This window comes from Coloeus monedula (genome assembly GCF_965178545.1).
Source record: "Coloeus monedula genome assembly, chromosome: 4".
Classification (NCBI taxonomy): domain Eukaryota; kingdom Metazoa; phylum Chordata; class Aves; order Passeriformes; family Corvidae; genus Coloeus; species Coloeus monedula.
In genome coordinates, this window is record NC_138784.1 from 8,879,969 (window position 1) to 8,895,960 (window position 15,992).

At 40.9% G+C, this 15,992-nt stretch overlaps 1 protein-coding gene across 2 annotated transcripts in view; it reads right to left on the reverse strand.

Annotated features, from left to right (window-relative positions):
• Positions 1–15,992, reverse strand: part of KIAA0930 — a 93,825-nt gene that overhangs the window by 5,201 nt on the left and 72,632 nt on the right. The window contains exons 3-9 of one of the 2 annotated variants that reach the window (XM_082280847.1): positions 15,298–15,402; positions 14,002–14,079; positions 9,873–9,974; positions 8,627–8,767; positions 6,380–6,574; positions 4,064–4,226; positions 1,283–1,438 (exon numbers count right to left, since the gene is read on the reverse strand). In XM_082280847.1, coding sequence (XP_082136973.1) covers positions 1,283–1,438; positions 4,064–4,226; positions 6,380–6,574; positions 8,627–8,767; positions 9,873–9,974; positions 14,002–14,079; positions 15,298–15,402 — 940 coding nt within the window. Of the gene's footprint in view, positions 1–1,282; positions 1,439–4,063; positions 4,227–6,379; positions 6,575–8,626; positions 8,768–9,872; positions 9,975–14,001; positions 14,080–15,297; positions 15,406–15,992 lie in introns of both variants that reach the window. The other variant, XM_082280846.1, reaches the window with a different exon arrangement.

Sequence of the window (15,992 nt, forward strand, 5' to 3'; positions counted from 1 at the left end):
AGCCCCTTAAGGAGACTTCTGTGGGTACAAGTATTTCACCTCTTTTATTCATTCTATAGTCCAAAGCCTACATTCCTGCACTCAAAAAGCTGCCAAAAAAACCCACTCCTCTTTTTGGCTTCTCAACTCCATATTGCCCAAGTGGGACAGAATATGACCCTGTAAAACTTCTGTTGTAATCATGGGCATCTTTCTAAATATGGGTAGTAAAACCAACATGGCAAGGCATTACGCAGAAATATCTGGAAACTGGGCTGCTATGTTCTTTTCTAGGCTACACAAAGAACAAGGAACATGGAAAAAGGGAGCACACAATTAAAAGGCTGTTCAAACACAACTGCACAAAGAGGATGACATGAGCAAAAATTGATCCCCAGCTCCAGAGGGCTCCAACCACACCTGTAAAGAATTGAACACAATGGAGCGAGTCCAGTGAATGGCCACAGAGATGACTAAGGGACTGGATCATCTGACATTATAAGGAGATGGTGACAGAAGTGTGATTATCCAACATGGACAGAAGGGTCAGAGTGAAGTCTTATCAATAAACTCAAGACATTTTTAGAAAGTATTTTGATCACTATCACTGGGATTTTAATATCTTAGTACAGGTTTTCTGAACTACCCAAGAGAAATGAGCACCTTTCCCACTTCACCCTGCCCCACATGTAATGCTCCTGCTTCCTGGAAAGCTGCTACTGGCACAAATATATTGATTACAAAAAGGCCTTGGAAACAGGACCTACACAACATGTCAAGCTAAAACAAATGTGGGTAGTGAAAAACTGCAGATGAAAATTCTGCCTTACAGCCCAGAAATTTCATGCTCTATTTCTGTGTATCTCGATACATACCCCAACTCCTGCAACTGTATGTTCAACAAATTAAGTCTCAGAAAGATGTTCAAGCTCAAAGCCAGTATTTGAGCATGGAGGCATTTGTGCCACCCTCTTGAGCATGTATTAAATGCCAGCTGAAACAATACATCTTCTGTGAACTCCAAAATGCCTGTGCTGAGAGAGTGAGTGACCTTGGTAATGCCAGCTAACTTGCTGTAAGACTATCAACACAATGATCATAAGGAATAATTACATATTTTGCTGAAATGTTCAAAATCCATCCTTAATTACAAATGACCAACTTTTTACTGGAATCTGTAATTTCTTCTAAATTGAAATAAATTCCTATTTACAGTGGCATTACAGAGAAATACTCCTTCCTCTGTCTTAACAGCAGAATCCCCCAACATTGTAGGCTGTGCACAATGCATGTCAAAATTCACCTGTTAAAATTCGATGCAATGGCAAAGTGATGTATGTTAAGTGTGCATAGAGTAGAAAATTTTCATCTGTTCTGTTCAGCTTCAGCCACGAGCCCACCAGTGAGCGTCCTGTTCCAGATAGGGACCGCGACCGGAGATTTGTCACGTTGTGAAGATCTGCAAAGGCAGGAAGAGACAGCAAGTCTCAAGGGATTGTACTTTACTGGAACACTTCTGAAACTCAAAAAAGAGGAAAGCCTCCTATTCATTGTTTAGAGACAAATCACATGCAGGACACTATCATAACTGCTTTTTAAAAACCAGACAGACCTTGCCTAGCAGAGAGTTCACCATTTACACTGAAGCTAATGGTAGCAGTAGCAGCTGAAAAAAAGTCAGGAGAGGGCTTGTGCTACCACACTGCACCAGCAGAACCCTAACTCAGCCTTCTCTCATACACAAAATCATAGAATAGCCCTAAGATTAAGTACTTACTCATGCAGAAATTCACCAGAGTAACAAAACAGAAATTGTTTCTTTTGAAGAGAATTGACATCTGGCAGACATAGGGAGATGCAGCATTAATACCACAGTTTCCTGCACACCTCCATGCACACCCTGAGGCACACCTAGGACCCTTCAGCTGAGCCACTGTTCTCCGAATTAGTTTAGATGTCCCCAGGTAACTTTTAAAACAAAAAGATACTGAGTCCCCTGTAGGCCAGAGGAGTTTTTTATAGGTGCAGGTCTCTACCACAGCCATGTGCTACATTTTTGAAATGTTTTTAAATCTTTGCTCTATTTTCCTGTAAAATTCAGCCCTGTCCCACAATGCTAAAAGCAGATGTTGAAGTTAACATATCGATTCTGAACCAGGGTGATCCAAGCTCTGGGACTGAAAGCAGATCCTGATCCAAACAAAGAGGAAAATTCATGGTGGCAGCTACTATAGAAAGATGCATAACAATGTGGGAGGAAAAAAATTCTGAAAATCTTTCCCTCCTTCCCTATACAAGTGTATGTATAGTCAAGCTGTATATTCCCTCTTCCCATGCATGACCACTATGCCAGGAGCACGGTGGTGATTAGGGTAGAAGGAGCTGACTCTGGTTGCTGCAATAAACACAACTCTCCTCGTGTACCATGCTTGCACACAGCAAAGCCACTGACTTGGGCGTAGATTGGCTGTTCCTGTTCACCACAGGTCTGTCTGCACTGGGGCAACTCTGCAGCAGCACTGGCTGTACCAAGGACACTGCTGATCTTTACACAATCCACATCTTTTCCTCCATCCACAAAGCCAAGATGCACCCAAATCTCTGCTCCTATCTCTGCATCTTCTGCATCTGCATCTGGCTTTTTCATGACAAAATAAGAAGGTTTCACCACTGCAGCTCCTGAGCAAACACTGGTAGGACACTCAGGTTTCTGAAGTTTGTAAAAAAATCTCAATTTAGTTACTACTCCTTGTAGAAAACTCATCTTTGAATAAATTAAACTTCCTAGCATAAGCTGTTAAAATAGTCCTCTTTTTATTTTTCAGATGAGGAACAATAAGGTCAAAACACTTAGAAACCATTTCTTGGTATTTTATATGAACGCTATAAAATATCTGAAAAACCTACAATTTGTTTACTTCCATAAATATATTAGAAGGAAAAGGATATGAAAATAAAAAGCATTTCCATCATTATGATTAAATAGTCTAGGATCAGACCCTGCAAGACAACCCTGAGGACACACTGCATCATGCATGAAGGCTGCCAGAGAAACACCTTGAACCCTGTTCTCTCCTGGGCAACCTCCAAAATAAAGACACCAAAAACAGGACTGCATGTGGGGAAAGCTGCCCTTCTCCCCACACTACACTGTGCCTAGTAAAACATACTTAAACACATCACATTTCAAATAACATAGATGCTGATTAGACAAATTAAGGAAAAAGAGATGAGCGAAGGTTTTTATTGATAGAACCCTGAATTAACTACCATCAGTTTTTTTTTTTTAACTGCCACAGAATTTGCATTAAACATTATCACTTCAGTTTGTTTTTTAATGTGCAATTCTTTACTAGCTAAGGTGGTCCAGTACTTCTGATAGGCAGTATCTTTGCTACTTCAAACAGAACTTGTAATCTGGAAATTACCTTTGTGTTTATCTGTTAGAATGCCAACAGACAGATTTGTTGACTGAATTGTTTTTAAACATATGAAAAGCAGTTTGGACATTGACATTTTTGAGTTTCCTGCCTCACAAGACTGTGATGTGATTGGGATTTATATACTATATTCTGAGTCAGGCTTCATCTTGTCAGGTGTTTCCTGCTGAGTAACTAGAATTTAAAGGAAGAGTTCCACAAGTCATTAAACTATTATACAAACTCATTAGGTTTTCTCTTTATAGAGTTCAGAACTGATTTAAAGCCAGTTGAAGTAAAACACCTTTTCACCAGCTTTAACCAACTCTGGATCAAATCAGAATTCAAAGAACTTGTTGCTGAGAACATGCCCTACCCAACTATACCTGGAGAAGTGCCCCCAAAGTGTGTGACATCTGGGAAAGGGGGAGGATCTCAGCTGCTCCAGTTTCTCTCAAATGGGTCCACATAAAAGAAACAAGTTTTAACATATTCAGAGATACTCAAGCTTGTGAAAAATCTTATTTTCAGAGAGGCACTGGCTGTTTGTGGAGCTCTCGTTTTTCCACCCTGCAAACCTGCTTGAAAACCCTTCACTGGGATACCTTTCCACAGCTCTGTGCCCTCTCCAGACAAGTCTGTTTAGCTGTCAATACTTCTCTCACCTCCACCATCATCATCTCTGAAGAACTCCTCACTGTCGTTTGCTGAATGGGACTTTTTCATCTCAGCAATTCGATTTCGGGGCACTTTTCTCTTGAGGGATGGGGAGAAGAAGGATGGGCGGTTGTTACGTTCTGGGGTTGGCGGTGTGCTGAAAGAGGTAACCTGAAAGGGAAATAGAAGAAATGCTGGAGAAAGTCTTGGCTTTCCCTCCATGTGCCACAAGGCGGTCACATGTGTAAAAATCAGAATGATGACGGGTATCTAGATATGTTTTATCAAAGCGGCTAGAGAATTTCAACTGAGTAAACATTTCAGCTTCAAAATGCTCATCAAGGGGAAAATATTTTGGTGTATCACAACCCTCAACTGTTACATGAATAAAGAAAAACCTCTCTCCTCACATGATCACTTTTAACAAGGATTTACAGTCATAACGGCACAAAATTAGTAATTTAGGCACCAAGAATGTCAACCTTATTTTTGCATATTGAAATTCAGGAGACTTAACATGCTAAGAATGTATTGTATTGAACACACTCAAATCGTGCACCTTCATTTCTTTGGCACGCACAAGGCAGCAGTTTCCCTATTGGGAAGGCTGTCCCATGGGATCCCTGTGGAAGGTCAGTGTCCCTGGGGAGCAGGGTCACAAATTCCTGAGCACAACACACTGAGGCAGACATGAAGTCAATGTTCTCTTTTATGTGTGTCATGTTTCAATACTGGAAGGAGAAAATGAAGCTGTGGTGCCTCAGATGATCTGGTTAGTCCAAGTGATGACAAATACATGGATGGAACCATCTGTGGTGAAACACAAATTAGGGACAAAACTGTGGAGACACCCTTCTTTCAGAGCAGTAGTTGCCATTGAGTAAACTACAATTAAAGCCAGCACACCTGTTTTGGAGAGAACTGAAATGTAGTGCTGACGTACTGGCTGTGATTGCACTATTTTAATAGTTTCATTTCAAAAGGAAAAAAATAGGGATAACTACTTTGCAAATGGATGTGAGTAACTTTTATCTTGTCTTTTCTTCTTCACACAGTCAATTTAACAACCCTCTAACTCTTCCTGAGCTGGCACCTGACACTGCTCATATCTGTCCAAAGGAATGCAGAGGGAGGTGACATGGAGTGACAATGGCAGCCAAGCCAGGTTGATGTTACACTGCAGAAACACTCCATGTTGTCCCTCTATCACTAATGTTAAAAAAATAAAAGAAAGGGATTGTAACACCCAACTGATCCTCTCCCCAGCACACTTAATTTCTAATTTGTGCTTGCCTCTGTTTTTAATTTTGGAGTCATTTCATATCACACTGTGGGTGGAATGAGAAACAGATGTATCACCGTTAAAACCACTAGCAAAAAGCAGTGGTAACACATTATCAAATCTAATTTGACATTTTCCAGCTGACACTGGAAGCCTTGGAGACAAAAGATCATGCTGTCCCTCCAGGCCTGATTTCTTCAGGCTGTATTTCTGTGGTAGAGAGCAAGAACATCCAGTTAATGAGTTCTGTGCTGGTAGCTCATGTTGCTTTCTACCAAGTCAGAAACAAAAACCACACTGCCTGCATGGAGATCTCTAGAAGCAGTTCTTCAGATCTTTAAATGATACAGGTTAGCCACACTACACAGGAAACCATGCTAGACTCTAGCAGGTACTGACCCAGCCCAGGTCTGTGCAAATATTTTGAAGACATGTTGCCTAATCCCCATCAACCAGGTAAAATGTTGTAATGGAAAATAAAGCTCAGGATTGAATAAAGGCCAAATTCGCATCTATGGTCTGATTCTATTGGCATTTTACTGCACTTGCATTAAAATTAAGCATATGTATGATGCATCTGGGTCCGTGATCTTTGTTTAGCATTATACAGGCTTTGTGTTGGCAGTATTCCTCAGTGGCAAAACCTAACAATACCATTTCCTGTGAGGTTTAGAAAGCAACCTATATAATACACAAATTCCACATTTCTAGGTAAATCCCATTTTGCACAGAAGTGGAATCTATGTATTTTATAGAAAACAGGCAGAATCATCGGTTTCCTTGGCATCAAGACTGCTGTTGTTTCAACAAAACACTCCTCCAGAAGTATGAATCATCCAGTCATCTCTGTATTCAGCATTTGCTCAGGAGAAACTGCATTAAAAAAATCCATCTCATATACTGAGTTCAACCAAATTACACAGAGGCAAACTTAAGTGCAGCACCTCGATGGGACTTAACCCCAGCTTCAGTCTGCCTCCTGCCTTTGGAACAAAGCATGTTCATGCTTCACCTTCAGAAAGTATTTCTGTCTGCTACTTACTCTCTCATGCACTGGGGAGTCTGGATTTGAATCTTCTTCTGTCCCATACGGTGAAGTGTCACCAGTGGAAACTCTACTCACTGCCATCTCCGCATGCCCTTTTCCCTGCGGTCCTTTCATTCGGACAAACTCCATGTTGTTGTATTTATAAAAGCCAAAAGACATTCTTTGAGCCATCTTAGCTGCAACACTCACCTACAATGCATCAAGGCAGGAGAGAAAAACATGTAATAACAGCTCTACAACTTGAAAATAACATCCTCTGAAAGCAGTTATCTAAGAAAATGTCAGAACCATAGTGGATAATGATTCCCAAGAAACATTTTAAGCCACAATCTGAAGTGACCTCCAAAAGGAAAGTAATTTTACAGAGACAAAAACAGGTTCTGAGAAGAACCAATTCCTTCAGCCATCCAAAAGGCAGAGTTACCAATGGCACACTGAGAGAAAACCAAAACTTTTTATCCAGGCCCACACACTGTGGCACAGGAGAGCACAGGCAGGTACATGCACAACACAATGCATCCTGTGCCGAGGCACTCGTCTGAGTCCAAAAGACAATAGACACACACACACAAGATGCTTCAAACCAGCAAAGCACACCCCACAACTGGGTCACTACTTTGTGCCAAGTAATTTCTGACATTTTTATGTCCATACTCTCAAGACCAAAATATGAGGAACCAGCCCCAAGCACAACTAACTTGCACTGCATGGCTCACCAAGACACCCTGACAACTTTAAATCCCCTAAACAGACACAGGGGCTCAATTTCCAGTCAGCAGAACTGAACTGAGAATTGAACTGAGAACTGAAAAAAGGAACAGACCAATATGAAAACAGTCGAGCTTTTGCTAAGTGATATAAGTAGGATTTATCCATAAGTTTAAGTGATTTATTGCAATTTTCGTCAGTTTATGAAAAGGACAAGATGCTCATCAGCTTGTATAGTACTGAGAATTACAGAATCCTAGAATAATTTAGGTTAGAAACTACCTTTAAGATCATTAAGTCCAACCAAGCCCACCACTAAATCATGTCCTTAAGTGTCATATCTACACGTGTGAAATATCTCAAGGGTTGAGGACTCCACCACTTCCCTGGGCAGCCTGTTCCAGTGCTTGAAAACCCTTCCAGTAAAGGAATTTTTCCTAGTATTCAATATAAACCTTCCCTGAAACAACTGAAATGAAGTAACCTTCAAAAGCATAGAGATTACTCCTGTTCTGTAAAAATAATGGTAAAATTTCAAGGTTTGCCTCTGGCCATAATGGAATATTTGAAAAATTAACAATTTTACTTCATCTAACAAAATAATGTCAAGTAGCTGTGTGGTCAATCAGAACATTCCTAGACTATGTGGCGACTTTACCACATCAGATCTTATCTTTCCACTGCAGGACTTTCTTTTTATGTTGTCCTCAGTGATTCTGCATTCCCATTTATTTTAATAACCCAGCTGCTGATTGTGTAAGGCCATAAGATGATGGTGGGAGAGAAACAACTTCTGTTTCATATTCTCTCAGAAACCTGCTGGAAGAGTGTAATGGCTCACATTTAAAACAACAAGAAGGGAAATTATTCAGCATCTCTCCTGACAAGGGCAGAAACAAAGAGAACTTTACAGACACAGTAGATATTGTGGGAATTTCTTCTGTTTGTTTCTAAAAATCTCTCAGGATTGTCTTCATAATAAGCCATTTAAGAAGTTTACTAACTTGAAGGTGAAAGTGCTGGTATTTCATGTTTCTGTAGAAAGCAGAGAAAGCTTTTCTCAGTGGCAGTGAGACTACAAGGGTCTTTTGAAAACAGCCATGAGTGCAAAATACAATGAAGAAAAATACACGTTATCGCAAGGTAATTACCAGAGTTTAACATCTCCCATGAAATCATACCTTCTCTGAATACAGAAATATCTATGACCTTTCAAGAAAATGAAGGGGCTCAAAGAACTGTTGTTCAAGTCCATTCCAGTGTCACACTCTTGACTACTTATCCCTACCTCCCCTCCTTTTGGCAAACAGCAGAGGAATATATCCCAATCTCAATACTCTCAGCTATCTGAGCCAAATCCAGTAGCTTTCACCTAATTTTCAAAGCCAAAAAAGACAGACAATGATGCAGCTGATCTAATAGGACAAAAAGATGACAGCATCAGCCAAAGAGAATCTAGAAATTTTCTTTACAAAGAAAATTTAGTCAGAGCACCATTGCTGCAAAGGACATGGTCTTTCAGAAGCTCCTTACCCTGTTGTCATAGACCTTCTTGAGTGCTTCATAGCGGATGGACCCCTGGAAAATCACCCCTTGGAAGGTGTTGCTTTTATCACTGGCCACCAGCTCCACACAGACCATTTCTCCTTCTCCCACAGTCATGTCACTGAAAACCTGCCAAAGATGCAAGATGAAACACTTGGATGCAAACTGCAGTTGTTCAAATTGAAATACGTTCTGATTCCCATGGCTGTCCTTACACCCAAGGAACTTTCAATATAAATTGAAAGGGAGCAGAATGTTTCACCCCAGCCTTTCAAGAAAACAGACTCCAGGCAGTGCACACTGCAAATCACACATTGAGATGAGCAGCCCTCATATCAGCCTTTCATGCTTTAGCCCATCATAGGTACTGATGCCTAAATACAGCTTTAAGATCAGATTTCAAATATTAAAGAGAGAGGAAGGTAACATAAAATAAAATAAAATAAAATAAAATATAAAATAAAATAAAATAAAATAAAATACAATAAAATAAAATAAAATAAAATAAAATAAAATAAAATAAAATAAAATAAAATATGTGGAGGGTGGGGGGCCTGCTGGACAAGGAACAAAAGGAGTCCTATGGTGGAACAAGTCCTAGGTTCTTTTTTAGGTTAGGGTGACTGAAAAAGCTTCTCCCAAGATGCTCTGTTCTGTTACGTTAATGTACCCCAGTTCTGCTTCCCTGGTTGGCTACGTTGGCTGCTCCACCCCTTGCCCCATCACCACACTCAGAATTTCCCTATTGGTTCCCTTACCCTGGCCCCACCTGTGTGCCGCCCCCTGCCCTCAGATCATAGGTCCCTGATGCTCAATCTGCTCCCATATAAAACCCTGGACCTTGCATTGTTCTCAGGATACTTCTCTGGAACCCTGCACGAGTGTGGCTGCAATAAACCTCTCCCGTAAAACCCATGCGAAGACCCTTCCTGCTCCATTATCGTTGGACTGTTTTTGATAGCTATCTGGTGTATCTGTGCGTACGTGTGTGTGTGTGTGTGTGTGGTGGCTGCATCGAACAGCTTCCTCCCTTGGAGACGCTTTTGGGAAGGTCGCAGCATTTTACCATCCAACGCCACTGCGACAAAGTAAAATAAAATATAATAAAATAAGATCTCGCAGAAGATAAACCGCAACTACCCAAGAACATTTGTTCAAAAGGTACAAGAAAACAGCTAATCAGGACCTACGACTAGAATAGGACAAAACTTTGCTGCTGCGACAAGGAACTCACCTCTTCAAAACTGTCAATCATGAAGAATATATTGGGGTAGCTGATCTTTGACTCCTCTCCTTTACTGTCCATCGGATGTTTGCTTGGAGATGCAAACACTTGCTGAGAAAGATGCAGAAAAAGATACCTCTTCTCAGTTAAATGTGCTTGGGAATAGACACACAAACACAAGGCAAGTAATTACAAAACATCTCAGGCTGGCACTGCTAACTTACACTAGAGATGCTGGACATCCTTCAAGCACAGCTGAGCTGGTTTCTGACTAAAGCCAGATTTGCAGTAATGGCACTTGAGAAATCCTTGGTTTCCACATGCAAGTAATCAAAAACCCATTTCTCCACAGTAAATCTACCTGTGTACCTAACCTCTCACCATACTACAGTATACCATCCTACTTTTTCATCATCACTTTCAGATGCCTTTATGTTGCTGCAATGTGCTGCAAAGTAAAATACCACAGTGCAAGAAAGTTACCATGAAGCAGCTGATCCAACACTTTAATTTGTTATTGCTTACTTAGTACCACACTAAGATCAACCTCCCTCAGTAAGGGCAGCATGGCTGTCCTGGGGTGATTCATAATGCTATTTTATTCCATATCTACCTGCATACAAAAACTGTTACTGTATCTTTATAACCCTACAGCCTCAGACCTTGTGTGTGTGAGGTGCTATCACGGGCATTTTTGAAATCGGCACAGAGGCAGTTTCTGGGCTCTTGGCTGTGTAGTATTCACTTTGCAGGCTACTTGGTCTTTGTTCAGGCTTTCCTTCTGTGTTTTTGTTCTCTCTTAATTTTGGTTTTTTTTTTTTCCTTGTATAGGGGAGACTGCAGTTAGTGATTTTGGGCTGCCTTGGGGCGAATTCCACAGGCGCCCATCTGTAGTAGCCCTCGCTCCAATCCAAGCCCTTCCAGGAGAGAAGGCTATGGAGAGTCTCTCTTTTGTGGCGGCTTTGGGTTTGCAGCTGTAGCTACTTGTAGAAATTGCATTTTGCAATTAGAAACTGTTTCAAAGTGAACTTTGCAAACTCTGCCAACAGCCAGAAAAAAAGCGAGCGAGTTCCTGGGGCCAGGCCGCCCTGTGCCAGTGCCCACAGACTGGCCCTTTCCCCCCCAACTCCACACCCAGGCTGCAGAGCCCGGCAGCAGCAGCAGAGCCCGCGAAAGGCAGGAGGAAGCGGCTGCAGCAGCGCAGACCCCACACAGGCTGGTGAGTTTCCATCTGCCTCTGGAACTGCTCTGTGGGCTCCTGCCTTCCTGGTAGGGGTTGCCACCATCTTGTCTCTTTGTTCCTGGGGACATGTGGCCACCTGGGAGGTGCCATCTTGGAAGGGAACAGTGTGACACCATCTTCCCTTTGTCCCTTGGTTACATGGCTGCCTCCTGCAGGCGCCATTTTGGGAACAGGTATTTCAGGCATTTTGGGTTTCTTTTTGTTCCCATGGGGTTTTGAGTTTTAACAGTTTGGTCTCTAGCAGTTATTTACTTTTTCTCCCTGCCTGTTGGTGTCTGTTTGTTAATAAAATGTTATTTTTTCACTTAAATCTACTTGTATTTCATTCCTTATTGGGGGAAAGGGATTGGTTGGAATCAAGGGGGAGGTTACTCATTTCAGAGTGCCCACTTCTTTAGACTGTCTAAAACTGTTGGAAATGATACCAAGTTTAATTTTTTTTAATGTAAATTTAGTCAGGGGTTTTGTTCATCTTTGCCCTGGGGGGAAGGCAATCAAAGTTTCTTTTCAGGGGACTGTTTCATCACTCAAGGCCTGATGAGCTTAACATCTCAACAGACTGGGAGTAGCACAGAAGATACACAAAAAATAATGACCATCAACAACCATTAACGAATATCAACTCCAAACATCAACCCTGGCATGGTCAGAAACACCTGGTCTGGGAAAAGAGAGATAAGGGAATGAAGAATGAGAACCTATTAACATTGAAGGCAAAGAGATTGATAACCAATAGGAAAGCAAATACTAAGAACTGTGTAACTTGGGACCAATGAACATTGAACCAATTAATTTCTATGGGGTTTGACTGTATAAGTATGTGAAAAATCTAGTAAAAATTATGTGAGAATGTTGTGGTTTAGTATAGCTTGGTTTTCAGTTAAGGAGAAGGAGTTAAGGAGGGAGAAGGAATTCATACCAAGCAGATTTCTTTCCTTCCACATTTGTTTACAAACAAAGCTTTGAATTACAGAAACCTGTCAAATCTTAGCCCACTGTGAACATGCTGAAAGCTCTGGATCTGACCAGGCTGTCAAGTTCAAGACATTCTTGCTACAAACCATTCAACACAAAACATAATTAAGGACAGGATATTAGATATTCATGAGAGGGTTGCTTTTCCTTATTTGTATCTATGCAGCCTTTAAGCACATTGAAATACAATTAAAAAGAAAGGTTGTTTCAACACCAGAAACATCATTAGAAAGTACCCAGACTCCTCAAAAATGCTACTTGCACCAATGCCTGAAACAAGATGTCTTCTAGACATCCTCATTTTTATGCCAGCCAATGAACAGCAAAACATCCTCCCAAATTCATCTCCAGTCGGGCACACCTGAGGAAAATACAGTTTGTGGAGATTTTATTGTCAAGCCAGCAGTTTTCAAAATAAAGTCAGCCTTTTTCCTTCTGGCTTCATGCCGTATGCATTCAGTTGTATGAGCAGAGTAGATTTGTCATAGGTCTGGAGTAGGACAACAGGTCTTAGGCCATCAACATCTGGCTGCACATGGGCAGGAGAAGACGCATTTTTTAAAGCAAGAACCATCAGAGCAGTAATGCAGATCCAAACCAGCTGGATTTCCTTCATTTAACACCAACAGCTCAATGGTGGACGTGACAACGAAATGCCCAACTGCAAACATGCTTTCACAGCATATGGAATTGCCTTTGCTCTCTCTATAGATCAACGCAACGATGCTGAAATGTTACTGGTATGTTCTGGTAAGTTTAAATGTGGAAAAAGGGAAGACACAATTTATAAGCAGTCTCACAGTAGGAGCCTCTAGAAAGGAGGAACAAAAAACTTCCTCTTCCTTCTAAATACTGCTCACATGCAGTAAGGGCATATCCCTCATCTTCTCCTTCCTAGTTTTCAAATCTGCAAATAATATTCACAGATTTTTCTCAAAAACATTTGCAGAAGTTAACTTGGGGTGAAATTTGGACTAGCCAACAGTGAAAAAAGCAATGAGAAATAACAGGCTTAAATCAGTAGGGCAATGTGGCATCTCAACAACACCTAGAGAAAAAATTATGTGCTTAATCAATGTAAATCACAGAGACAACAATCAGCATTCCTAGTTTTGTTTGTAGGCAAAGAAAAAGTTCTTTTAAAGTGGCAAAACATAATTAAAAACTAAAGAGCACTGGTTAATTTCGGTAAAACCATGCAAACTCCTGCATGAACTAAGGGAATGGAAATGCCTGGGATAAACAGGCTTTTGAAGGCAACAGGAGCCTTTTAAAGAAGAATTTCTGCTAACTAGAAGAAGTTGTTGCAAGATCTACTGGAAATTGAGTGGGGAAGCCTCAGGTTTCTTGCTCCTATCCCCTTTATGCTTGTTATTCAGTCTCTTCCACTATGCTAAACCCTGGATTAACTGCACAGAAAAGATAAAAGCCTAGGGTATGGAGAATAAAGGAATGAGCAGGTTAAGAGACAAACTAAGAATCTTGTAAAATAATAAAAATATAAATTGGTAATCAGTAAATTGTCTGCCATTTAGCAGCTCTACATTAGAAACTTACCCTGAAGGCTCCTCGTAACCCAGATCTCATACAATTTCAGGTTTAGTCTCGGACTGGGGAACAGTTAGGCATCATATTCCTTCCTACCCCCAGCACCTTCCCTTTCTCCCCTAAATCCACCAGGCAAAGATATACACCCTGAAGGTGTCTTTACAATTTACAAAATTTACAAAGAGGGGCTATAAAGGATATTTACATCTCCCATCTAGGTAACTGGCAAGAAATGTCACTATACAAAGACTTGAGATGCTTCACAAGGATGAATCTGTCAAAGCACAGCCTGAGAACCACTGCCCCAGTTTTTAAGATTAGGTAATACTGGATACCAACCTCTGATCCACAGCAATAAAAGGGGAAGCTCACCTGAGATTTCTTTTTGTGAATATGAATATCACCTCCATCAGAGCGTGTGCACACAGCACAGGTCACCACATAATCCAGCTGGAACAGGGCACCATACAGAGAAATTAACATTTAGAGTTGGGAAAACAAAACATTGGTGTGCATGAAGCAGAACACATTCTGTCTCACTTTTTTTTAGCTGTCTGTCTAAAAAGCATGATATTTTGGTGTTGCCATTTTCTTTACTCTTTACTATACTGAACCTCCTACGATTTTCAAACCTGTGTTTTTTCATTAACTAAGTAACACCAAAATCTCTTGCACAGCTGCTTGTTGAGGTGCACAACCAATGGGTAAGGAAAGTCCTGCTGATACAGTTTAACATGAACTTAATTTCAGATGGGGGAATAAGCAGCGCGCACAAACACACACACACACACACACACACATCCCTAAGCACACTTTATGATAGAAATGGAAAAGATTTCCTCCCTTTGAACAGGGAAAAAGAGACACACTAATGAACACCAGTGACATGTTAGAGATATCAGAAAACACTAGCACAGCCTTCCAAACAACCTGAAAAAAACTTATAAGGAGAAAGTGCAATAGCTCTGGACAGCAATGGCCAGCTGTAACAATATCTCTGAATTCTGACTGTGGCAAACATATCCTGGTTTTACTGAGTATCAAATAAAGGCAAAAACTGCTCTCTGCAGAGAAGTTCTGCAAAGAGAGTTCTGGGAGAAAGGAGGGAGAATGAAAACTATTTATTTTCCAGGATGTGTGCCTGAGCCAACAGTTTCCCATTCTGAGATCATAATCAACAAAACTTTTAAGGGATCTCAAATGATTACAGTAATATTCAGCTTTCCTAAGCACCAACGTAACACACACAATAACCAAACAACCTATGAGTTAATTAAAGAAATAATTAGTTCTGCCTTCATGTTCCTACCACCAAATGTTTTATTAAAGTTCTGTTGTCAAGAGCAGTAACCCTCCAGCATAATACATGACACTGCATTTACACTTACCACTCTTCTGTCTTAGCTGCACCAGTACTGTGAACTCTAATGGAAATGCTGCTTGTCTAAGTCTCATTCACTCTCAAAACCCATTAAAATGGATGAAGCCTTCCTTTTGCAAAACTTTGTTATGGACAACAAAACTCAGCCCAGCTTCACTGCATACAGTTAAAGTTTTTTGTAGAAAGCTATTAGGACTCTATCGAAAAATAATAAGTATCTCAGCTTAGATTCTGAAAGGCAAAACTGCATAAATAGCCTGTGAAAATTAGATAAGCATCACTGTTACCTTCTGCAGGATGAGGTTCAAGTAGACACTCTCTTCCCAGTCAATATCGGGGTCTCCCAGGCCAGGAAGCTTCTTAGAATCCCTCCGGTAAACTTCAACTTCAACCTGCTAAGAAAATACCACATCTCTTTGAAAACTATTACTTAGAGGTACCTATTTCCAAATATAAAAGTGGTATCAGAAGCTGCACATCATGTAGCTTCCTAGTTTTCTGTCAGGATCAGATTTTGCTGATGATGCAAGGCTTTGTGTAGAAATGAACTGGGGAAACATGGGATGTGTGGGCAAACAGGGAAGAAAGGCAAGTCTGTGCAGGAGAATCCCAGTTTTGGACAGGAGCTTCATTTATTTCCTGTAACAGGTATGTTTTAGCAAAAATGAAATTAATAAAATCAGGGATGCACACACATACATATTTCTCTTAACACAATCCCTCAGAATCAAGCAGGTCACTACACTAATGCTCAGCATGGTCCAGCCTGTAGCTATTGCTTATTTTCCATTGGTATGGGAGTCTCTGGGAAGACAAAGTCCAACAATTAATCACAGAATATGACAACTTGGAAGAGACCCAGAAAGATCATCAGTCCAGCTCTCAGCCCTGTACAGACCATCCCCAAGAGTCACATCATGTGTCCCTTGGGGATGGTCCTGTGCGCGCCACAGAGGATATTTTGGAAACCCCTTTGTAATGG